The sequence below is a fragment of the Notechis scutatus genome, chromosome 3 (assembly GCF_049901735.1).
Source record: "Notechis scutatus isolate UNSWTSFEM ecotype Mainland chromosome 3, rNotScu1.2, whole genome shotgun sequence".
NCBI classification, from domain to species: domain Eukaryota; kingdom Metazoa; phylum Chordata; class Lepidosauria; order Squamata; family Elapidae; genus Notechis; species Notechis scutatus.
The window spans coordinates 115140318-115167059 of NC_142011.1; the positions used below are offsets into that span (position 1 = coordinate 115140318).

At 39.2% G+C, this 26742-nt stretch overlaps 1 protein-coding gene across 1 annotated transcript in view; it reads left to right on the top strand.

The window, feature by feature from the left end:
* Positions 1–8602: 8602 nt before the first annotated feature.
* The window catches only part of DIAPH1 (diaphanous related formin 1), a 156658-nt gene continuing 138518 nt past the window's right edge, over positions 8603–26742 (top strand). The window contains 2 exon segments of the mRNA XM_087960995.1: positions 8603–8980; positions 25451–25477. Coding sequence (XP_087817121.1) covers positions 8831–8980; positions 25451–25477 — 177 coding nt within the window. The 5' untranslated portion in view covers positions 8603–8830.

Below are 26742 nucleotides of genomic sequence, written 5' to 3' on the forward strand. Positions count from 1 at the left end.
AGCATTTGGAGAGGGCAGAACAAAGAAGAATCCACCTTAACCTGTGGCACATGGTCATCCAAGGACAAACCCAGATCCTACACATAGAGCATCGCTGGTGAGATTTAAATTACTTGTATTTATTAATTGTTATATTCAGAACTAACTCAATACTACCTATCCTGTTTTTGGTTCTCATTATATGCATTCCTATTTTTCCCAGTTTTACCATATCCTGTTTTTAATAAAGCATTCAGATCTACACACATGGTCTGTTTTATTGGCGGATGGGTGAGTTTAACTGCATGTCGGGCTGCACACAGACTAACATGTACTGAGGATAGAACGGTATCTTTATGTTAAATATTTTAATAACTTTCTTGGAGATATAAATAATACAGAATTTCCTATGATTATTTATGATTATTAAATTATTATTACAGGTTGTGCTTGGTTAACAACCTTTTGTTCAGCAACCATTCTGAACAGAATAGACATCATAGCCACCTAGTTTCTAGGCCAGGACCTTTATCACTACAGGACACCAAACTGATTCTCTTTGTGGTATGTATTTTGCTTTCTTACCTATATTATTATTATTTTATTCTTAACTTGGACATTTTATTTTATTTTTAGATAACTAAAAGGAAGTGAGTTTTTTCATTTTAAAATTATTGAAAACTAACAATTAAGCTAGAAAAAATGTAAAGAAAGTAAAGCCAAAGGTCCAGAAAGAAAAGAAATAAAAAAAAAGACTTCTGATTTTACTTTCAACCGTGTAAATTTAAATCAACTTCTAAGGTTTGTTAGGTTACAATATCACTTTCTATATGGGGTACATTTTATTATCAACTGTCAAGAGCCTATACTGGAGATGATTTGGCAATATATAGCGATATACTAATGTAATAAAGAAATAAATAGATGTCACTGTTCTCTATTGTGAGCTTAAAATAAATTTTAAAATATACTGTTGAGTCAGTGTTGACTCCTGGCAACTGACTCCTGGCAACTGCCTGGACCCCTGTAAATTTTGTTAGCAGAACCTTGGAAGTGGTTTGCCTTCTTCCTGCGATAGAGAGAAATTGACTGGTCCACATAGATATGTGTTAAGTGGAACCAGAGGTGGTATTCAGCAGGTTCTGACCAGTTCTGGAGAACCAGTAGTGGAAATTTTGAGTAGTTCAGAGAACCGGCAAACACCACCTCTGACTGGCCCCGCCCCCATCTATTCTCTGCCTCCCGAGTCTCAGCTGATCGGCTTAAATGTCCCCAACCAATACAGGCAAGTTTGAATGAGGTTAGAGGCCATTGGAGCCGGATACAGCTGCCCTCCGGCTGATTTGAAAGCAAGTCCACCTCTCTCTCTTGTGCAGGGGTGTCCAACCTTGGCAACTTTAAGACTTGTGGACTTCAACTCCCAGAATTCCTCAGCCAGCAAAGCTGGCTGAGGAATTCTGGGAGTTGAAGTCCACAAGTCTTAAAGTTGCCAAGGTTGGACACCCCTGCTCTTGTGTAAAAGGATATCAAACTGAGAGGTGTTTTGTCAACATTTCCCTCCATGCCGAGGTCTCTGTAGTTTCTTTGCTGGAGAAGCCTAAAAAATCCACAGTTCCTACAACTAGCCTACATATTTTTCGGAGTATAAAGCGCTCCAAAGTATAAGACGCACCTAGCTTTTGGGGAGGAAAACAAGAAGACAAAAATCTGCCTCTGCCTCTTTGCAGCAAACAGCCTGTTTCACATTCAGCACAGCCTTGATTAGCACAAGCAGCTTTGGTTGCCCTGCACAGGAGAATGGAGCTGGAAAGCAGGTTAGTGGGTTGGGGAGGGAATGGGATTTTGCAGTATCCTTTCGCTGCCACTCCCACCAAGCCACATCCACCAAGCCACGCACACAGAACTGGTAGTAAAACATTTTGAATCCCACCACTGAGTGGAACTATATTCTATTGTCTACTGTCTATAGAGATTTTCAGTCATGGTTGTCCATGCTTTTTCAGGAGGCCAATAGACTTTCTTGTTTTTTCTTTTGAAGACATTTCGCTTCTCATCCAAGAAGCTTCTTCAGCTCTGACAGGATAATGGAGACTGGAAGGCTTTATATTCCTTGCAGACAGCTGGGATGAACACTCTTTGAATGGTGTATGAGTAGGAAATCCTCTGGGTTTCCAGAGGAAAAATTGCAGACTACAGGGATCAGGAGCAATACTCAGGCGACCCTGAGGACACAGATAAACCTCCAAGCGCTTCAATGACCCTCTAAAAGGATGTAAATTATCAGCTGCAAGGAATATAAATCCATCCATTTCCCACTATCTTGTCAGAGCTGAAGAAGCGTCTTGGATGAGAAGTGAAATGTCTTCAAAAGAAAAAACAAGAAAGTCTAATTGCTGCCTGAGAAAGCACCTTTGGGATATGATCTACTGGTTTTTAGCTTAGTATCTTAATCACTATATCAAGCTAGCTCTCAAAACCACTTTTCAGAACAATTTATTACAAAGAAACACAAAAGAAGGTAGATTCACATTAGAAAAGCAGTAGTATATATGATCTTTCAAAGTGACAACTTTGATGTTTTTATAGATAGTCCCTAACTTACAACCACAACTGAGCCCAAAATTTCCGTTGCTCATTAAGGCAGATGTTTAGTGAAGTTGTTAAGTTAGTAACATGGTTGCTAAGTGAATCTGGTTTCTTCACTGATTTTGCTTGTCAGAAGGTTGCAAATGTTGATCATATGACCCTGGGACAGTGCAACCATCATAAATGCCAGTTTCTAGGCTTCTGAGTTTTGAACATGTGACTATGGAGGTGATGTAATGGTCATAAATATGAAAAATGGCCATGCCACTTTTTTCAGTTTTGTTATAATTTTGAATGGTCACTAAATGAATGGTTGTAAGTCAAGGACTACCTATATTCTGCAGTTTGCAATGTAGCCCAAACAAAAAAAAGTTTATGTTCCCTAGATATAAGAGATTTAATGAAGTGTGTACAAACACTTTTTCATTTACTCTATGTCTATTAGTTATTACCAAGATTGGGAGATACTATTTAAATCTAAACAGAAGATCAGTCTGAGCATAATTATATGCCATGTCACAGGATATTTTATTAAAACTTCCAGAAAGATCAATACAGTAATCAGTTATGAAGTGCATAAGCTTTATTTCTAGATTTTTTGGATATTACTAGTATGATATAGACTCACTTTTTAGATGCTGCTTTGTGACCAAAGAAGGCATGAGCTAATGTCATTATATAATAGAAAAGAGGATTCTACAAGAGATTAGATTGCTCAAATTGTACCGAAGAGCACTTATACTTTGTGAAAGAAGCAGCTTGAATTTAAGAAACACCTCTTCCAATAAAGGAAGATAAAGAGAAAAATACTTATCTGCTACACTGCATATTCTTAGCAAATCTAAGTCTATCCTATCAAGGGGATCCCAGTTCCCTATAGTTTATTTTCAGATAAATACACTTTGAAGTAAATTTATTTGATTTTTATTGATGTGGGAAAATAAAGAATTAACACTGCACTTAGTCAAAAAAAAATTAGATGAACCAGCTGCATTTCAGGCTCATGTAGAAAATGCAATCAATTCTACTAAGTTCGCATTTCATTTTGTTATCATTTGGAAAAGCTTAGAGACTGAAAGGGGTAATATGATGATATCTTCATGTCATTAATTGGGGGTGGTGGTGATGAAAATGTTCCTTTGGGGAAAGAGATTTTTATAATCCAAACAGCATTAAGCCAATCAGAAAATTTAATTTAATATCCTTGTTTGATTTTTCAGTGGAAATTGGCAAGGTAGAATTCCTACCATTTTGGAGTTGCAATACTGGATGGGAATCCTGGGATTCAGAAAAGTGGGGAGGGAGAGATAGAACATTTAGTTTTGGGCACAGTGTGCCAATTGGCAATTTGGATGTTGGTTGTGGAGTTTTACACCACTATAGTTTTAGTACTTCTTTGCACTAATGGAAAGCAAAATTGATATCTTATAATAAATGCAAGAAGGGATTGAAATGCAGAAAGGGATTCTTAAACCAGCTTCATTTTCAGGTGCATTAGCACCTGAGGTTTGCAATCAAAGAAAATCTCCAAATGTGCCAAGTTATTTTAGAGTTAAGATTATATTAATATAATGAGACATTAATCTTCTTTAGTTCAATTATCATTAGACTTTTCATTTTATATGTGAAAAAGTTGACGGGCCAAAAATACCCATTTGCAATCAAGGGAACACTTTTTCCCCGGGAAGCAGATTTTGAGGGGTTTTTCAAATGTCAATCCTTTCCCCTACTTGCTCTAGAATGACCAATGGGAAGGACTGATGGAAGTTGCAGTTCAATAGTATCTAAAAAGTCAGAGGTTTCATGCTGTGCTACAATTTCTGTCAGATGCTTTAAAGCCAGGGTGGGATTCAAATTTTTTAACAACCGGTTCTGTAGACGTGGCTAGGTGGACGTAGCTTCTTTTTTGCAGCAATCCCCCATTTTTTTGCCTCCTAGGCCTCAGGCAAGCTTCCTGGGGGGGGGGCGTTTTTGCTCCCAGAAGGCTTCCCTGGGGCCCAGGAAGGCAAAAAACGGAGCATGGGGGGTGCACAGCACCCCACCCCCACCTCCCACATGCCCCTTTTTGCTTCCTGGGCCTCGAGGAAACCTCCTGGGTGAAGCAGTACGACAGCGAGGGGGATGTTCAATGAAAATTCCAGGACTTTTAAAAATCAATTTTCAGATAAATACAACGCTTCACAAACTGTAGCACAGGATTACTGAAATTGGACATTTTAAAAATATTTTAAAAATTTAAACAAAAACACCTTTGTCAAAAAAAAAAGTACTGTATGTTGGTACCTGGATGTGGGAAGCCCCCACTCTAGATAATGAAATATTTGGAGAATATTAAAAGAGGAAGAATATTAAAAGAGGAATATTATATTTCCCCGAAGGAAAAATGGAGAAACATGTTATTGAAGGCAGAAAACAGCCCCAGTCTTCCGGCCATAGGAAAACAGCCTCAAGGAGAGACTAGTCTTTTGGAATGGAGATTATGTATCCATTCTATTTATAAACAAAACCACTTAATCACAAGCTCCCACAGAAAGCTGGAGCTAATGGGATTTTAAAAAAATTCTAGAAAAAGACTCCTAAAATTGTACATTCCCCCATCCAAATTCTAAGGACAGGACATTACTTTTAGGACATAATAGGATTTACCCATCACCACTAGAATAGCAAAAGACACAAGGCTCACTACATTGTACAACCTCCTGGAGCATCTCAATTACCAAACCCCAGACTTATAAATATCCACTCACTGATATTTCTCCCCCCCCCCGACGATCAGCTGTTCTGATGATCAGCTGTTCCGGAATCCCCCTCTCTTACTGCTTTGCCCAGAAGTTTCCCTGGGGCCCAGGAGGCAAAAAAATGTAGCACGGGATGGTGGTGGTGCACGCACCCCGTGCTCTGTTTTTGGCCTCTTGGGCTTCAAGGAAGCCTCCTGGGAGCAAAAATGGCCTCCCAGAAGGCTTCCCTGAGGCCCAGGAGACAAAGAAACACAGCACGAGATGGGGTGTGCTGCAAAAAAATAAAAGCCATGCCCACCCAGTCACATGGTCACGCTCACCTAGCCATGCCCAGAACTGGTAGCAAAAATACACTGCTCAAAAAAATAAAGGGAACACAAAAATAAGACATCCTAGATCTGAATGAATGAAATATTCTTATTAAATACTTTGTTCATTACATAATTGAATGTGCTGACAACAAAATCACACAAAATTTATCAATGGAAATCAAATTTAGCAACCCATGGAGGTCTGGATTTGGAGTTACACTCAAAATTAAAGTGGAAAAAAACACTACAGGCTGATCCAACTTTGATGTAATGTCCTTAAAACAAGTCAAAATGAGGGTCAGTAGTGTGTGTGGCCTCCACGTGCCTGTATGACCTCCCTACAATGCCTGGGCATGCTCCTGATGAGGTGGCGGATGGTCTCCTGAGGGATCTCCTCCCACACCTGCACTAAAGCATCCCCCAATTCCTGGACAGTCTGTTGGTGGATGGAGTGAGACATGATGTCCCAGATGTGCTCAATTGGATTCAGGTCTGGGGAACGGGCGGGCCAGTCCATAGCATCTGTTAGGGATAACATTGTTTACCCTAACTGGTTTGGGTAAAAATAATAAATACGGTATCATGGTTTGTTAGTTAAAGTGTGTGTAACTTTAACTGCAATAATGTAATTAAGGGTGTGGTTGTAAAAGCACAATATAAGAAGCGAGGCAATTGCAGCTCTCTCTCTCTGGCTTACTGATCCCTAATTACTGGATGGATTGATGACTGCGTTCTTGCTGGAACGGGGAGAGAAAAAGGAGTGTTGATTTTCTCAACGGAGAGAAGATAAAGATTGGACTGATTTATTGTAAGTGAACTGACATTGGCTATTCAACACGGACTTTGCAAATAGAGTATCCCCGACAAGACTTGATTGAAATTGATATATGACTAATGGACCGTTTATTTTGACTATGCTATAATTCTTTAATGGAATAAACTATATTTTTGATAGCACAAGCGTATCTGTATTTTTACTGCATGTTAACTAAAAAACTTATCTCACACATTTACCTGTCTGCCTATCTGACTTCACTGCACGTTCTGTTTAGTTTGTTTTCCTTAACACCCGTTGGGGAATCCAGGCTTAACAGCACCAATGCCTTTGTCTTGCAGGAACTGCTGACACACTCCAGCCACATGAGGTCTAGCATTGTCTTGCATTAGGAGGAACCCAGGGCCAACCGCACCAGCATATGGTCTCACAAGGGGTCTGAGGATCTCATCTCGGTACCTAATGGCAGTCAGGCTACCTCTGGCGAGCACATGGAGGGCTGTGCGGCCCGCTAAAGAAATGCCACCCCACACCATTACTGACCCACTGCCAAACCGGTCATGCTGGAGGATGTTGCAGGCAGCAGAATGTTCTCCATGGCATCTCCAGACCCTGTCACGTCTGTCACATGTGCTCAGTGTGAACCTGCTTTCATCTGTGAAGAGCACAGGGCGCCAGTGACGAATTTGCCAATCTTGGTGTTCTCTGGCAAATGCCAAACATCCTGCACAGTGTTGGGCTGTAAGCACAACCCCCACCTGTGGACGTCGGGCTCTCATACCACCCTCATGGAGTCTGTTTCTGACCGTTTGAGCAGCCACATGCACATTTGTAGCTCTCTGGAGGTCATTTTGCAGAGCTCTGGCAGTGCTGCTCCTGTCCCTCCTTGCACAAAGGCGGAGGTAGCGGTCCTGATGCTGGGTTGTTGCCCTCCTACGGCCTCCTCCACGTCTCCTGATGTACTGGCCTGTCTCCTGGTAGTGCCTCCATGCTCTGGACACTACGCTGACAGACACAGCAAACCTTCTTGCCACAGCTCGCATTGATGTGCCATCCTGGATGAGCTGCACTACCTGAACCACTTGTGTGGGTTGTAGACTCCATCTCATGCTACCACTAGAGTGAAAGTACCGCCAGCATTCAAAAGTGACCAAACCACCAGCCAGAAAGCATAGGAACTGAGAAGTGGTCTGTGGTCACCACCTGCAGAACCACTCCTTTATTGGGGATGTCTTGCTAACTGCCTATGCTTTCCACCTGTTGTCTATTCCATTTGCACAAGCATGTGAAATTGATAGTCAATCAGTGTTGCTACCTAAGTGGACAGTTTGATTTCACAGAAGTGTGATTGACTTGGGGTTACATTGTGTTGTTTAAGTGTTCCCTTTATTTTTTTGAGCAGTGTATTTCCATCCCACCCCTGGGCCTGTCACAGAGAAAAAGATATCGACTTATTGCATAAGTTCGAATACGCTCGTAACCTGGGGATTACCTGTACAAAAATGTTTTAGGCTTTTGGCAATGGAGAGAAAAAAGCTATAATGTTATGGAACTATAATGTTCAGTCATGTTGTTGAACACTGGCTTCATTATGAGTACTTGTGGTGTAAATCAGGGGTCTCCAGCTTTGGCAACTTTAAGACTTGTGGACTTCAACTCCCAGAGTTCCTCAGCCAAGGAACTCTGGGAGTTGAAGAAGTCTTAAAGTAGCCAAGGTTGGAGACCCCTTGTGTAAATGACTTCTGCTAGTGTAAAAACAATTTTAAAATCCTGGATTTCAGCATAGCAAAACTAGCAGAAAAAGTAGGTCCTTGTCCATTTTTAAAACGTCTATGTCATGAAACATAGTTTGAGCCTTGGTAACACAAGTCAATTGATCCAAGACTTTTGAAAGCAAGGCTATTTCTTTGAGAAATTTTGCTGGAAACGGAGCAAAAAATATTTACAACGGTTTAAAAACTGCATTTAAACATACCTTTTTCAAACGAAAGGGAAAAAATGAATGAGATTTTTTTTTGGCTTTCAATAGTTGTGTTGATTAGGTCGCTTCATTTTCGATCCCGGAAAGGAAAAAACAAAGGGAACTTGGAAGTTTCGTCCCTAGTCTTTCTACTAGATCTATCTCTATAACAACAGTACCTGTTCAACCAAAGATAGGCGGCTTCCCGCTTTCTCGTGTTTGAGGAGCCTATTTTATAGAGCGCGATGACGACACAGTGGGCGTGGTGTAAATACCGAACTACAAGGAAGCAGTAAGCTGTGCCAGGCCGGCGCAGCGGTTCATAGTGGAGTTAACCGTTGGTGAGGGAGTCCTACTGCGAGCGCCAGGTCTCCGAAGTAGCAAGGCACTTTCAGTTTTGGCCACTACTGCTCTGCTGGTTCTACTCGCTGAAGTTTGAAGTCGGGTCATCTACGGGCGCGGGCCTTGCCAATCCAGTGCAATGGAGAGCGGCGGGAACGCGTCCGGGTCCGTGCGTGGAGCCGGTCGAGAGAAGAAGAAAGGCAAGAATGCTGACGAGCCTTCGGTGACTGCGGCAGCAGGAGAGCCAGGTGGAAGCGGCGGCGGCGGCGGCGGGAAACCGCGGAAATTCGTAAGTAGTCTTGAGAGAGAGAGGGAGGCCACCTGCCTTATTGCATAGGGATTTGGGTACTCCTTAGGCGGAGCTGACCTACCTGCCTTTTCTTTGGTTCCCTGCGCTGGTAAATTGGAAGCTTGGCCTTGCATACGGGTGCAGACATTGTCCCATCAGTTTCTTGACGGAGCGAAGCAGGAAGTTTCCTTTCCTCATGGGTCCGTCCAATAGCGGAGTCTGAATTCTGGCTGCCTGGATATGATTCAGGCCTCGGTTCACGCCTTGCCTCACCAACTCTTTTGGAAAGTTCGCGTTTGTAGGGTTCTTGGGCTGTTCCTTGATTAACTTTAAGCCGAATCTTCACTTAATTTTTTTTTATGGCATGTAACATTTGTAATTTGCACCGTTCAATTTTGTTTTAAACTCAGGTATATCATGCCTGGATTAAGATCCATTGCAAAAGTAAACATACATAACAGGTTGTGACCTTTATTCGCATTTTTAGCCAGCAGTAAATTCTCCTTCCAGAGTGCTCTGAAGCTGTTCTTAGAGTACTTTTGAAGGGATCAGGGCAGATTAGAATATAAGAGTTTAGTCAGGCAAGATCCAGTTTAGTTCAGCATTTGGTTTCCAATAGGAGCCAGCCAGATGCCTCCAGTTCCTCCAAGAAAGATGCCGGAAAAATACCTTTCCCTTGCAACGTATATTTGGAAGCAAATTATCTTCAGCCTGAAAATAACTCTTTGATTCCTCTTTAATAAAGTTGGCCTTGTTGAATCATGCAATCCCTTTTAAAAACTGTCCAAGTTAGGGATCATCATATATCTTGAGGAAATGAATTTCACAACTATCTGTTCCATGTTTTCTAATTAGCTTCACTGATCAACTTGTCTTAGTGTTTATTGTTTATTCAATTTGTATTCTGCCTTTATTTTGTGCAACTCAGGGTTGTGTCTATAATGCTCCCTTCCAATTACAATCCTGTGAGATGGGTTGAGCGAGAGACAGCAATTGAATTAAAACCACCCAGCTTCCTTCTGCGCCTCATAGAATCTACAACTCATAATCTCCCAGTTTCTAGTCCAACTCTAACTGGTATGACAGGTTGCCTTTCTGGGTGGCAGGGGAATTCACCATGTTCACTTTTTAATGTCATGAATAGTTTAATATAACTCATTCATGTCTCCTCAGTTGCTGTTTTCTCGCACCTCAGATCCTGGTTCCTTGCCTTTTCTTGAAGGGACGTTTGGAGTCCTCTGATCATTTTGGTTGCAATCTTTTGCAGCTGAATTATATTGTTCAAATGTAACCATTTGAGTTAACCATTTTAACTGCATTGAGATGTAGATATACCATACATTTGTATAAGATGCTTTATTTTTCAATGCATTCAATGCATTTCTAAAGTTCTCCAGTATAGAATAGTTTTTTCACAGCTGATGAACACCAAGCTGATATTTTCATTGTCCTATTGCTCTGATTTCCAGTTCTTTTTTCCAGTTACTGTATTTTTCAGTGTATAAGATGCAGTTCCCACTCCCAAAAGTGGGTAGAAATGTCTGTGTCTTATACAGCAAATGGTGCTGAAGCCCCGCCTACCCACTGGCCCCCACCCTTCGGTCTCTGCCTCCTAGCAATTGCCCCTTGCAGCAAACAGCCTGGCCAGCTTCAGCACAGCCTGATTTGGCACAAGCAGCAGATGGTTGGTTGGATCGACCTGCCGACTGTCAGCTGTTTTCAGCCTCCACGCGCTCCATTTTTGGCCTGTTCCGATCCCTGCACCTGGAATAGGCTGAAAATGGGGTGCACAAAGGCAGCAGTAGGTGATGGCAATCCCTGCAACCTGAAACAGCTGATTGTCAGGAGGCTGATCCAACCCACAGTCAGCTGCTTGTGCTAATCAGGCTGTGCTGAAACTAAAACAGGCTGTTTACTGTCAGGAGGTAAATTGCTGGGTGACAGAACTTTATTTGTTTCTAGGTGTTCGCAGATCTGTTTTTTGATTATCTTTTTGCAGGATCTTTCCAGATATTGATGTTAGACTGATTGGTCTGTAGTTTCCTGGGTCTATTTTTTCCTTTCTTGAAAATAAAACCACATCAGCCCCTTTCCAATCCTCAGGTACTTCCCCATTGCTCCAGGATTTTCGAAAGATATGGTACAATGGTTCCGAGATAAAATCCGCCAGCTCCTTCAGAACTCTGGAATGTAATCTGTCAGATCCCAATGATTTATATTTATCAAGGTCAGATGTTGTCTTACCATTCTCTTGCTTATTTTAATTTTTATTTCTAGTCTATCTTTTACAGAAGTTGTTTTTGGTAGGTTGGGCTTCAGTTTCTTTTTACTTGAAGACTAATGCAAAGAATGACTTAGGGGGGTGGGGGGGGGTGGTTTTGGGGGGGGGGGGGGGGGGGGGGGGGGGGGGGGGGGGGGGGGGGGGGGGGTTGGGGGGGTGGGGGGGGGCGGGGGGGGGGGGGGGGGGGGGGGGGGGGTTTTTGTTTTTTTTTTTTTTTTTTTTTGGGGGGGGGGGGGGGGGGGGGGGGGTTTTTTTTTTTTTTGTTTGTTGGGTTTTTTTTTTTTGTATCTCTGCTTTCTCTCTGCTGCCTATTACTTCCTTGCCATCTTCTCTCTTTAGTGGACCAACTGTTTCCTTGACTTTTTTCTTATTATTAATATGTTGAAAGAAACTTTTTAAAATTATTTTTGACTTTTGTTGTAAGTCTGTTCATTCTGAGCCTTTGCTTTCCTGATCTCATCTTTGTAGGTTCTGCCTATCTGCTGAGGTGTCCCTCTTTCAATTTTTTTGTACTTGTCCTTTTTGTCTTTCAGTTTATCAGAGAGATCTTTGTGCAGCCAAGTTGGTTCCTTCTTGAATTTCTTTTTCTTCTTTTTCAGTGGTATTGTGCTGGACTGGGCTTTTATGATCACATTTTTCAGAGTTTCCTACGCATTGTGAGTTCTTTTCCCCTTTAGGATTTTCATCCATGGAATCTTTCCTAGGCTGTCTCGGAGTTTGTTAAAATCAGCTCAAACTTTCGCCCAAAGTTCTGGCAACTTCAAGTCCCTCTATCACTTCTTCTCTATTAGTAAGAGTTAGGTCCATTATAGTTTTTTCTCTAGTTTCTCCTCTAACCTTTTGGATGACAGAGTTGTCAGCTAGGTTGGTTAGGAACCTATTCGATCTTCCACTTGCTGCAGTTTGCCTCCCAGTTGATATTAGGGGGGTTAAAGTCTCCCATTATTACAATGGTATGTTTCCTACATAGAGATGTAAAATTTCCAAAATTTTTGAAGCCATGAGAAAAAAAACATTTTCCCCTGTTTCCCCCACCCCAAAATAGAAATTTTGGAAAAACTGAAAAAAAAAAGTTCAGTGTGGAATAGTTTTACAAATTGTGTGAAATGCGATTTATATAAAAGTATTATGCTTGCAATAAAATACAAAACACCCCTTTCCGCTCAAAAGCAACAAAAAAAATATCAAGAAACCATCAACATAAAAAATAATCAGATTTGCCTATTAGCACCAATAGCAAATAAAGTTAGGGTCCACCTCAATATTTAAGCTCTGTAGAAGGTTTACCTTTTGAGTGGTGCTTTTACCTTTTGGATGACAAAGTTGTCAGCTAGACTGGTTAGGAATCTGTTTGATCTCCCACTTGCTGCATAGTTTGTCTCCTAGGTGATATCTGGGTAGTTAAAGTCTCCCATTAGTCCCCTGAAAAAACGGCTAGGCTGTCTTTTCAAGGGGTGTCTTTAATTTCCTCCCCACGCGCCTCATCTCTCCACTGGGCTGCTTCTTTAGCAGCTGAAAGGAGCACTCCACACGCATCCTTGCCTCTCCATTGGGCCGCTTCTTTAGGGCCGAAAGGAGCACCCCACGCGCACCCTTGTCTCTCTACAGGGCCGCTTCTGTAGCGGCCGAAAGGAGCTATTCCTCAAGCTTAGCACAGACTGAGAGAAGAATGGCAGGCAGGAAAATCCCCCCCCCCTTTTCCTCTCCTTCGCAAAAGAAGCCTGCATTCTGAAACTTCAGCGTTCGGAATGAAGGCTTTTTGGCGAACGGCAGGAAAATGGAGAGGGGAATTTTCTTGCTTGTCATCCATTCCTCAAGCTCCCTCTCCCTCCCCATTTTCCTGTCTTTTGCAAAAACAGCTCCACTCCAAGCTTTTAGCATATCCCAGGACCCTGCAAGCCTTGTTGTAGCATTGCGTGTGCGAGCGGTGGCATTGCTGTGAGGTTCATCACATTGGTGCAGCCTCTTTGAGCAGGACCCTGCAAGGATTGCTGTGCTGTTGCGCGTAGTTTAGATATGCTGGCGCAGCTACTCATGGTAGGATGCCAGCTGCACTGGTGTTATGAAGCTCACGGAGGTGCTGCCATTCATGAGTGCAATGCCACAACAAGCCTTGCAGGGTCCTGCTGCAAGAGGAGTGGATAACAGGCAGGAAAATTCTCCTCCCCATTTTCCTGCCTTTCACGAAAATGGGGAGGAGAATTTTCCTGCCTTTCACGAAAACTGCTCTACTCCAAGCCTTCAGCGTATCCCAGGATTGCAACTCTGAAGGCTCCATTCCAAACCTTCAGAGTTGCAATCCTGGGATATGCTGAAAGCTCAGAATGCTTCTGCTTCAGTGCAGAATGACTTTCACCCCTCTCTGCAGCCGGAGAGTTCCCCCCACCCATGTCTGTGCCGCCATTCGTGCCAGCCATACCTACCCCCTGGGCTTATTTTTGGGTTAGGGGTAATATCAGGCCCACCTGCCAAAAATTAGGATTGGGCTTATTATTGGGGTGGGTCGTGTTTTCTGAGAAACACGATAGTTCCCTCACCTGTTTGTTGTATGGTTTAGCCTCCGGACCCACTATCATCACTGTTGCTCTTCTCTGTACTCTTTCTAAGGTCTCAGCATCTTTTTTGTATCATAGTGACCAGAATTGGATGCAGTATTTCAAGTGTGTGGTCTTACGGGTGCAGTATAAAGCTGCACTATCACTTCTTGGAATCTAGATGCTATCCACTCTGTTCATGCAGCCTAGAACTACATTTATTTATTTTTTGGCAGTTTTAGCACCCAGCTGGCTCATACTTAATTTATATATTTTTTAATTAGGTTACAAGATAAGATACAAAATACAAAAGTAGATAGGAAAACAGTGGGAAGAAAGAAGGAAAGAGAAGCAAGGAAGGGCTAGAAAAAAGAAAAAAAAGTTGTGATTTCTGACTCCCTCTGTTGCATAAAATAAAGCATTAACATCAAACCACAACTTTTTGTTTTCTTATAGTAATACAAACTAGCTATTTCTATAAACACCTATCGATTTTAACCCAAAATCAAAGTTTCATTTTTTTTTCATCTCAAGCACAAAGTTCAGAAGCAGTCTCCATGTGGCAACAAAGGTACTTATATTCTTTTCTTTTTTTAATACATTTTTAATTTTTTATTTCTACAAACACATCATTGTGTGAACACATCGTTGTGTGGTTCCAGGTTATTTTACATTTTAGAACAAACATGACAATTATTCCATATTGATATTGTTAACTTTCTTACATAATTTAGTATGGATGCAATTTATCATTCTTAATTAATATTCCCATATGCTATTTTTATGCTAATCTCTATAATTTTAACATTACTTCTTTTATTATAAATGTTATATTAATAGTCATACTTGCCATGTTTAACCAATTATATAATTCTAATAACCATTCATAAATCCATATTGATTTGCATTTCTCATTATTTATCCCATTCTTGGTTCTTAGTTGTGCCACTATTATATTTAAAATGAAATCCCTTTCTGGTCTCATCGTAATACAAACAAAGTAATATTAATCTTATTTACATTTAGCAAATTATACAATTTTAGTAATAATATAATCACTTTTATCTAATACCATATTTCACTATATTCTTTTTATATCTCAGATTCCACATGTCATTTCTTTTCTTACAATATTAATTTTCATACTTATTATACTTAACAATTATATATCTTTGATAATAATCCTGTAATAAAATATTAATTCCATGTTTATTACAATTACCATATTAATTTTCTTTTTATCATTATCAATTATCTATCTTTAATAATAATCCTATACTCAAGCATTAATTTCATGTTTATTATAATTAACTACTATGTATCTTGCATAATAATACACATTCATGTGGAATCCTTATCTTTCCCATTTTCAACCATCGTCTCTTCCTCTTATTAAAGCATTAATCGCTTGCAAGCTTGTGTCCCATTTTCTATCATTATTTGACCCTTCCTCTTAATCGTTACTCCCTTCTCTATTATATTCCATTGTCTCCTTTTCCAATTATCTAATTTTACCCCATCTTCTCAAAGTACTCTCTGTAATTTCATTCCCTGTTGCTTTTCCCTTAAAATATTCTCCCCTTGATTTATTGCATCAATCGTTATAAATTTAAGTTTTATTATCTTTTTATTTTTTTTATTTATTGTTCCATCTGTTCTATTTTTCTGGTTGTTCTGTCAGTTTGCTCCTCCTCTTCCTGTATCTCTTGTTTTCTTTCTGTTATTTGCGTTTCCATTTCTAGCTCTTCTGGCACACTCTGTATTTTGTTCAAAATGTCCTCAAATCTTCTATTCATAGTGTCTTTTATAGTCTGTAGTTCCAACACAATTTCTTTGCATATTCCGCTCATCCTTGTTTTTATTTAATCTGTTTCTGCTATCCAATTGTCAAACAATCTTTTATTCAAACCAGAATCGCTTTTCAAACTATAAATCCAATGTCCAGGAGTCTTTATATCCCACAGTTAATCAGTCTATCTTTTAAATAATCCAAGGGTGATACCTTCATCAATTTTTCTATCAGTTAAATTTTGTATTATAATTTTCTGGGGTCTTTTAGTAATAAAGTTCCTTTAATTCTTTCTTTCAATTCTTCTTGACTCAAGTCCTTTCAAAACTTGAGGGATCTACAATATTTTCTTTTGACAGCACGTGGCACTCTTAAATCAGTTTCCACATTCCCCCTCGCCCCCGTCTCTTTGGTCTTTTTTTTTAAATCAAATTTACCAATATTTCAAGAAGTTAGATAGATAGATAGATAATATAATATATATATATATATATATATATATATATATATATATATATATATATATATATATATATATATATATATATATATATATATATATATATTCCTTTTTGTAAATCGATTACAGCATTTTAAATAATGCGTATCCAAAGCCAAATCCTGTCCAATCACAAAATCCAATTTTCTGCTTATTCTTTAAAAAACTTTTTCTTTATTCTTCATTTTACTTTCCTTCCATCTTTCAATTTTTAGGATTAAGTTTTTTTAGTATCTTATAGATTCTTCTCCAGTATTAAGGCGCTGCTAAATCAAAAATCCTTATGAGTCCTCTTTTCTGATATCTTTATTGGGGTTACATTTAGCAATTCAAAAGTATTCTCACCCAGGTTGCACACCATTCACAGTCTCTCTGCTCCTGCATAGTCTTAGATATTCAAACTGTCTCTGTCTTCGTGGCAGCCATTTTGGCTACCGCTGCACTCGTCTTCGGATGAGGGGGCTTTCCATGTCAAGGAGGAGAAATGAGGCTCTTCTCTACCTGCCAGGCAGACCCTTTTCTTCACCACCCCTCTAGGGTATCTATGGCTCAGATTGGGGCCCTCTGACGAGTTGAGCTCGGAACGGGGCCACGGTGTTCGCAGTCCTTACTCTGAAGGCAACGGAAGTCCACCCGGAAATCCTTATATTCTTTTCTTTTATCAAAACGGTCAATTTGACCATTTCTGCCAACTCTATCAGCTTCTGCAGCCCACGGAGGGAATCAAAATGTCCTTCCATTTTTGTGCGTACAGTAGTCTTGCTGCTGTCAACATATACTATAGAAGATAGTTCTGCATTCAAAGTTCTGCATTTTTTCCCATCTTTTTCCATTAAACCCAAAAGAAAAGTTTCTGGTTTCATCTTTATCTTCATTTAAAAAAAATCTGTATTAAAATATGAATCTTGCTGCAAAATTTCTTTGCTTTATCACATGTCCACCATTAATGATAAAAAGTTGCTTCTTTACTTTTACACTTCCAACATTAATTTGAAATACCTTTATACATTCTAGGTAACTTATCCGGTGTTAAATAACAGTGATACATCACCTTATAAAATTTTTCTTTATATTATAATTTAATGTAAATTTTAAACACTTCATTCACATATTTTCCCATTATTTAAGCTTCACATTTTATCCAAAATTCCTGGTCCACTGAATCATACAATGTTTTTCATGTTCACTTTCCAAATTTAATTTCAATAACATTTTATAAATCTTAGCAATATGTTCATCATTTCCACACAGTAAGTTTTCCAATTCATTTTTAATGAAATCAAACTCATAACTCTCTTTACCTAATTTAAATCCTTCTTTCAGTTGATTTGTCAACCAATGGCAAACATAACCTTCTGATTAAAGTTCTTCCCTCAACTTTAGTGTAGGTCGTCATTTCTTTAAAAAGCTTCCTAAAGAGGCAATTTCGTAGAGAACCTTGTTTTATATTTATTCCAAACTCTTAATTTGGCATGTCTAGCAAAATATTAAAGTCAACATTAACTTAGTTTTATCATACCATGGATAATCGTGCCACTCAAACCTTAATTCATGGCCCTCTAATTCAAGCAACCTCTTGTTCTGATTCTTTTAACCAGGCCAGACAGTATGCATCAAAATACAATTTCAAGTCTGATAAATCCAAACCCTCTTTCCTTCGCATCTTGCAATAGCTTGTATCTAATTCTTGTTTTTTTCCTTATATAAACTTTGAACTATCCTTCTGCCATTGTTTAAATGGATTAACAGTTGTGAGTATTGGTAATGTCTGGAATTAAAAAGGTATCTTTGGTAAAATATTTATCTTAATTACAGAAATTCTACCCAATAGTGATAGGTGCAGTTTGTCCCATCTTCATAGGTCCTGTTTAATATCCCTCCAAAGAGGCACACAATTATTTTGGAACAGTTTTATGTTTGCATTTGTCAACATAAACCCTAAGTACTTCATCTTTTTCTCAATTCTAAAACCCAATTTGTTGAGCCAGATACCACCTGTTCTATAATTGTGCATTTGGTTTTTCTTGCCTAAGTGTAGGACCTTACTTTTGTCACCACTGAATTGCAATTTATTGAATAGGGCATGGTATTCAAGACTGTCAAAATCCTTCTGAATCTTCCAAAGAATTAACTATTCCCCCTAGGTTGGTGTTGTCTGCAAAATTGATGAGTTCCCTGCTATTCCCTCATCTAGCTCTTTTATGAAAATGTTCTAGGCCTAACAGAACCTTGAAGTACAATGCTTCTCTTCATGTAGATCAGGGATCCCCAACACAAGTGGCAGACAAATGTGCAAGGCTGCATTTGTACAAGTGGCGCGGACGCATGAAACCTCCCCCGCTGCTGCTGCCATTCCACAGAGCCAGAAAGGCTGATGTAGATGTAATACACTTGGTCATGCAATTGTGAATTGATCTGGTGGTTGTACTGTGTGTCCCATATTGTTCTATCTTACCAAGAAGTAGCATGTGCTCTACTTTGTCAAATACCTTACTGAAGCCTAAGTACACTGTCCATAGCATTTCTCTGACCCACTTATTTAGTCACTTTTCTGCTCTAATTACCTTCTTAATGCATTAAATCACTAAATCAGGAATTTTTGAAATGTAAATATTGCAAGCAAGGAGTTTTCATTTTATTTGTGGAGGGTGGCATTCCACATTCCACCTGAACAAGCTTGCTGCCAATTCATTCAAAGATGGGAAAATGAAAATGTTCCACTTTGGCCTGATCAAGTGGGAAAAAAGTTCCCAGTCCTATCCTACTGGGGCTACTGGGGATATTTGCTGAAAAAGCAAAAAAGCAAACTCCCACCCAAGTTTTCTTTAAACTCACATTCTGGACAGAGAGGACCACTGGTTAGAAAGAGGGTTGAAAGAGGCCATCTATGTTAAAATTGAACAGACCTCTCTCAACAGAGGGCAAGGGATACGACACTACCTATCTCTTGTTTACAACAGAGTCCTTTCAGTAGTTCCAAGAAGATTCCATACCCATTTGCACTCTGATTCAGGTGACCCTGAGGGCACAATCAACCCCCAAGGCTTCTCAATGACTCTCTGTGACCTAATGTCTGACTTTCAAAGTGCTAACACTAGATGATTGCCAGGAATATTAATCCTTCCATTCCCTACCATTCAGTCAGAACTGAAAATGCTTCTTGAATGAGAACCAAAACATCTTAAAGAGAAAAAACAAAGAAAATCCAGTAGCCTTTTGAAAAATCATCTTTGGGACAGCCATGACCTGGATAACTGAGAATCTCCATAGTCAAACAATCCTGTTGTATCTGTCTGTGTATCCATCCCCCCACCCCCTCGTACAATAATACTGTATATGAAGGAAGCAGCTACTTAGTTGGTGCTACTTATGTAGTAATGCATCATGAGAACCCATCACCACAAGACAACCTGGAATTTCTTTTCTTTGAGTCATTGCATAGTAATTACCTCTCAATCTAGGTGTAATTTGCATTTTTTTCTTCTGTTGTTGGTGTTGGGGCTTTTGACTTTTTATGGTACATCTGTCAAAAGTTTAAAATTTTGATGTGTTAGAACACTACTCATTTTAGACAGGACAGAAGTATAAATGAGGCAGCCATAATCTTTTAGTCAGCCTTTAGTCATCTAGTACATGATTTTTACTTTTAAAGTAATATTAAAGCATGATGGATACTCTTTTGGGTGTAACAGTTTCAAAAGTGCTTGCTTGCTAACTTGTTTCATCACTCCACTGTTCCGTTAACCTTTGGGTGGGTAGCCTGTTTCCTGTATTTGAAACCACAAAGGGAGAGAGAGAATGTCTTAGGCAGATATGAAATGCTAAAAAAGGGAGGCTGAGTTCTTTTACCCAAATGAGAAGTCTGAGAAATGTTGCATTTTGTACAAATAGAGACTGCAATATAAAGTGAAGTAAAAATGAACAATTTAGACAGCAGTGTAAAGAAACATGGAAGATCTAATGTGAAGTTCTGATCAGCTCCCTTGATTTTTTGTTCCTCACCATCTATGTGTGAGAAGATAAACTGCTGTTATGATTGCCAGCTTCCATATACTAGTTCTCTTTTCCTCTGTGTATCCTGAACTTATAACTAAACTGAGAGGAAACAAAATTCCTGAGTTCCCAAGTGTGTTAGTCTGAAAATAGATAATTTTTTAAAAATAAATAAATTTTATTGAATAAACATTAAAAACAATTGAACACAGTGCAACTTTCTTGGCCATCATTTTGGCCATATGAACTATAGTATAGAGATACACGTAACAGTTAATTTCCTTTTTCCCTTATGTTATTAGTATAGTGCTAGCTGCATATTATTTCTATTTACATTTATATACATTTATATACATATTTACAGCTGTCTTTTATACTCATGCATTTGTATCATCTCATATTTGTCCATTATATTCCATTCTCTTTGGTTTACAAAAATTTAGCTTTCATTCCTATAAAGCGTCAATCCTTTCTTTTTCCTTGACTTTAGCCACTGATACATTTTACTTCAGACTTCATAGTACTCTGTCTCATCCTTATCTTTGATTTCTAAAATTAGTCTGTCCATCTCTGCACAGACTAATATTTTCCTTATTATTTCACTTTCTGTAGGGGTATCTTCATTCTTCCAGTTTTGGGCATACACCAATCTCTGTTATTATTATGTATCATTAAATATATTGTTCCTTTACTGTATTTCTCATTAATAATTCTCAGTAAGAACGTTCTGGTTTGAACTCTACTTTCTGGTTAACCATCTCTTCTATCCAAACCTTTATTTTCCACCAGTTTTTTTTTTTTTTTTTTTTTGCTTTTATACATTTCCACCACATATGATAATAGGTCCCTATCTCTATGTTACATTTCCAGCAATGTGGTGATGTACTTTTATTAATTTTGGCCAATCTAGTTGGAGGAAGATGCCATCTGTAAAACATTTTATATTGGTTCTCTTTATACGAAGTTGTCAATGTTAATTTTCTATTTCTTTCCCATAACTTTTGCCAATTGTCTAACTCTATTACCAAAATTTTGAACCCATTTTATTATTACTTCTTCGACCTCCATTTTATATTCTAGTAGATATTTGTATATTCTCTTGATTGTTTTCCCCTCCATTCCTAATAGTATCTTATCCAATGCCATCAATTCTCTCTGTATGTCCCATTCTTTCATGTCTTTCTTGAATCTTGATTGGATTTGTAGGTATGCCCACCATTGGAGTTGTATCCTTTCTTTCAGTTCGTGTCTGGATTTTAGTTCTCCTTTTCCATCTAGTAGATTTTTGTATGTAATGACTTTCCCCATATTAATAAAATTTGGATGCACTATTGCTTCTAGTGTTGAGAGCCATACTGGATTCTTTATGTAATTTTGCTGCTTAGTTTTTATCCATACCTTAAGTAGATTATGTCTTACATAATGCCTCTGGAAGTACTGTTGGACTGTATGTCTTTCATCCCATAAAAAAGCATGCCATCCTGGTTGTAGGTCATGTCCCTCCACTGTTAGTAACCTCCTATTTTTTAATTTTATCCACTCTCACACCCAATTTAATGCAGGGGATTGGTAATACAGCTCCCAATCAGATAAACCAAATCTCCCTCTTTCTTTGGCATCTTGTAATAATTTTAATTTAATTCTCTGTTTCCTCCCCTGCCAAATATATTTCAATATTGTTTTATTCAAATCTTCAAAGTATTTTTTCTCTAATTTTATTGGTATGTTTTGGAAAAGAAAAAGTATTTTAGGTAGGATATTCATTTTTATTGCTGCAATTCTACCCATAAAGGAGAGTTGCAGATTTAAAAACAGATTAAAATTAACGAACCCAAAAAATATAGTTACACACAATGGAATTAAAGAAAGTGAGGATTAGATGAAATACAGAAATAAAAAAATGTAAATAATTTTTAACTTTGCAGGATTCAATCTGGATCCAATCAGATTAGATCCTGCAATACTATCCTGGGACATGTATATTTGCCTTCATTCATTTAGAATTTTGTGGAATCGAAATATAGTACTTCTACACCATGGGGTGATTTTACTGAATGGAGCCACAGTTAATATTTTTAAAGGCCCACCAGTCATAGAGAAAGAGCCAAGTTAGATGCATGCTTAAGGTTGTGCTACTTCCTGAATTTGACTGGGGATCTTTGAAAAAACATAGAAGGATATAGAAAAAAAGATAACTTAGTAGCTAACACATCAAGAAGAGAAAAGTAAAAGAGGACATAGAACCACCAAGATCAGGGGTGTCAAACTCAATTTCATTGAGAGCCACATCACCATTATGGTTGCCCTCAAAGGGCTAGTCGCATGTAAGACTATGATGACTTACAGTGGCCAGGTGGGCATGGCTGGTTGGGGTGGCTGGGTGGTCACAGCCAGTCACCACAACTAGGTGGGCATAGCTGGGTAGATGTGACTGGCTCAATGCCACTTATTGGGCGCAGATTACTCAGGATAGAGCAAGTCATGATGGCTAACTCAACATGGGGACAGTTCAGTGCCCCACAAGCTCTTTGCCTTCCCAAACTGCTGGCAGGCAACCGTGTGTGTGTGTGTGTGTGTGTGTGTTTATACGCGTGCGCACACACACTGTATTTTAAGTTTGGGGACTTTTATCCACATAGAAAGGAGAGGGTCTTCTCAAACCTAGGCATGATTGGCAGTTTGCAAGCTCAGATGTGGATAAAAGCCTCCAAGCTTGGAGTGGTGTGTTGTGTGTGCACACGCACAAACACACACAACATAACAAAGATGTTCTTCTCCCAATCCCAGACATTGTTAGCATTTCCCTGTCTGGTGGGAAATCTTCCCCTGTCTGTCTCCCATCATAGGAGCTGGAGGACTGAGAATATAATTGAGAATATAACTACTTTTCTCAGTTTTTTTGTATCTCCACATGGAGATAATGTTTTATTTCTCCCAAATTCTTTAATTCAAATTTCTTTTCTAACTTATTAGCAAATTCGTTTACCTGTGATACATCCTTTGCAATGAAGCAAAAGATCATCCACAAATGCTAATAGTTGACAATCCCCACCTATTACAAGGTGGGGATTTCCAGTTGTATATGCAACCATCAGCCTTGCAACTCTTGAACCCAAGACCTTTCAGTGCTTTATCTAGACATATATTCTAATTCCTGGCTGACTGCTTCAGCCCATAAATGGCCTTGTTCAATTTATACACCATGTCAGGCTTTTTATTTTCATACCCTGGTGGTGCTTGAACCATGTAAATTTCTTCCTCTAATTCTGCATTGAGGAATGCAGTGGTTATGTCAAAATGCCAGATTTTATGGCCATGTGCCACTGCCAACGCTAGTGCCAGCCTGATGCTTTCACTCTTTACAGTTGGCGCAAATACCTCACCATAATGCACATTTTTCATTTGTGAAAACCCTTGTGCTACTAACCTTGTTTTAAATTGTACCTCATTATTGGGCAGTATTTTCTTGTATACTGACTTGCATTCTACAGTTTTGCTGTGGTAAAGTCATAGATGTGAACACTATGTTCTCCCATGGATTTCATTTCCTTGTCCATGGCTTCTTTCCATTTTACTTGTTCAATTTTAGGTAATGCCAATACTTCCTTATAGATCCTTGGCTCATATCATACATTACACACTTTAACTTTACTAGTAGAATATCTGTCAATGGAATCTCTTTGTTCCATCGCTCTGATCTGTGTGGCATTGATTGCTCCTGTGCTTCAACCTTCTCTAGCTTCATATCTTTTCAGCTTCTCCCTGAACACTGACACCGTCACTAAGCGAGTTACCATCACTTAGTGGATTACCATCACTAAGTGAGTCATTCCAGAAATTTAATCTGTGCTTCCAAAATTGCCCTCTCTTCCGGTTCAATTTCACATAAAGAGTTTCTCTTCTTCAATTTGTGCGCCATTCTTCACCTATTCTACTGAGCTGCGGTGATGCAGTGCAGTACTGCAGGCTACTTTTGCTGATCCACTGGCTGCCAGAGTTTGGCAGTTCAGGTCTCACTGGCTCAAGATTGATTCAGCCTTCCATCCTTCTGAGGTCAGTAAAATGAGGACCCAGATTGTTTGGGGCAATATGCTGACTTTGTAAACCGCTTAGGGAGGGCTGTAAAGTGGTATCTAAGTGCTATTGCTATTGTTTCATATCTCCATTCAAACATTGGTTTTTCTCCTAAAGTTCCCTAGCTAAAGAATAACTCTTGGATTCAAGCTTTATTCCCATAGATTGGATCAACTCATGTGTCTTAGCTGTGTATTTGTCCATAAAGGGTCTCAGAAATTCTATATCTCTTGATAATCTTTCCAGTTTTCTGTTGTCCTGTGAGTAGCCATTTGGGTAGAATGTAATAAATTTGAATTTTTAAATTTAAATTTAGAATTGTTAAAGTTAATTTTTAAAGTTAGAAGTTTTAAGTTTGTAGCATTAAATCCACTGGATTTAATCATGCTACTGAAACATTAAAAAGAATTAGCAGTACTATAGTCTTTTGTGGTAAATTACCTCTTTACACAAACAGCCAAAAAAGCTTAGGCTCTGCCTCTTTTTTAAAGAAACTCTGGTGGCTAAACCAATCAGAAGGAGTTAAAATCAAAACTGTTTCACCCCTTCCTCATGGCAAGCAGCGAGCTCAAAACACCATTCAAATTATTCTTATTTTAAGCTCAAAAAGAAAAGTTTGGCAGAGTTGGCTAGCAGTATAATCCTCTGGAAAATTTAAGTCCAAAAGTTTCAAAAATAGTTTCTACAATGCTTTAGTTTTTAGTAGTTTCCAGGTTCTTTATTTTGGCTTGGTTAGACCAACTCCTCCCTCCTCACCATCTTGAAATCACAAAGCCTCAAAAATGACAATCGTTCCACAAAAAGGAAATGGCAGACTGTAACTAACTTTCAGCATGAAAGGTAAATATGCAAAAAAATCTTAGTGCCCAAGAAATGGTGGTACCCTTTATTGTCCGTTAAGAACATCTGGTTCTTCCACAGCGAACTTGCATGGTTGCCCTGCCCCAAAGCTAGGGACTCACCCAATTACTACTACTTCAAGCAGCAGTCTGAGAGAGTCCGACTATTCAGGGGAGCAAAAGGGTTGATTTCCAAGCCTTCCCCTTTCGCATGGGGTGTATGTTCTTCTGGCTTACAAAACATTTAAAGCCTGTAACTCTGCAGAAAATGTAACAAAGATCAAAATCTCTACTACTTCAAGGGCCAGAAGTTCTGCTGGAAGTTCAGTTGTGTTTCGTATATCTAAGATGAAAATATTTGTGGCCATTAACGTCTACCTAACAATTTATCTTTTGCTACTGGGTTTTTTGTGATCCGTTGATTCATTTTTGTCTGTCTCTTTTATTTCCCTCAATTGTAGAACTTGAAGCGTGTAATGGCAGATGAGGTAAGAGCAATTGTGTTATATATTTTTGGCATTAGCTGTTTTTGTAAGTTATCTATAAATCCTGGTATAAATTTTGTTCATTCTCTTCCTGGAGTTTTTTTTATTAACATTCTGACTGATAACTTTTCTTTTTTGTGAAGTGCTTACCTTGATATAGTATATCAACCATTTTTAAAGATAGTATAGTATTCTTGTCTCTGTTACTGTACTTCCTGATGCTATTCTTTTTGCAAGAATGTTTGTACATGTTTAATAGTATATTATTATTATTATTATTATTATTATTATTATTATTATTATTATTATTATTATTATTATTATTGAATTTATATTGCTACCTATTCGCCCATGGCGACTTGAGGTGGCTTACAGAATGTAAAACCACTTTTAAAATAAAAAACAATAAAAAGAATCAAATAAATTAATAAAGTACAATACAACAAAATCTGGAAAAATAAATAAATCACCCCCAACCCCACCCACCCCCGCCCCAACGACATCAGATCACACGAGCCATTTGATAGGCTCCATCCCGCTCTGCGTTCCCCAGGTTTGCTGGCAGAATCAGGTCTTCAGTGCCTTTCAGAAGAGTATTGGAGAGTGGGCCATTCTTATCTCTGGGGGAATGATGTTCCAGAGGGAGGGATGCCACCATGGAGAAGGCCCTTCTTCTGGGTCCCACCAGGTGTATCTCCCTCAGGGATGGGACCCGCAGCATTCCCTGCCTTCCCCCTCTAATGGGTTGGGTAGATGTGATCGGCAAGAAACGTTCCCTCAGATAAACTGGTCCCAAGCCATGAAGGGCTTTAAAGGTGACAACCAGCACCTTGAATTGCACCCGAAGCAAATCGGCAACCAATGCAGCTCCCGCTGGAGAGGTGAAACATGCACACCAGGGTCTGCACAAAACCATGTGGGCCGCTGCATTTTGCACCAACTAGAGCTTCCGGATGTCCTTCAAGGGGCAGCCCCATGTAGAGCATGTTGCAATAATCAAGACGGGAAGTGACTAGGGCATGAATGACTTTGAGTAGGGACCATTGGTCAAGGAAAGAGCGTAACTGGTACACAACCCGCAGTTGCACAAAGGTTCTCCTGGCCACGACCGCCACCTGCTCTTCGAAAACCCCTAGATTATGCACAAGGTCTGTTTGGGGTAGTACCACCCCATCCACGACCAAAGGTGGTAATTCTACCTGAGCCAACTAATCCCAAACCCAGAGCCACTCAATCTTGCAAGGGTTTAGTTCCAACCTGTTGCTCCC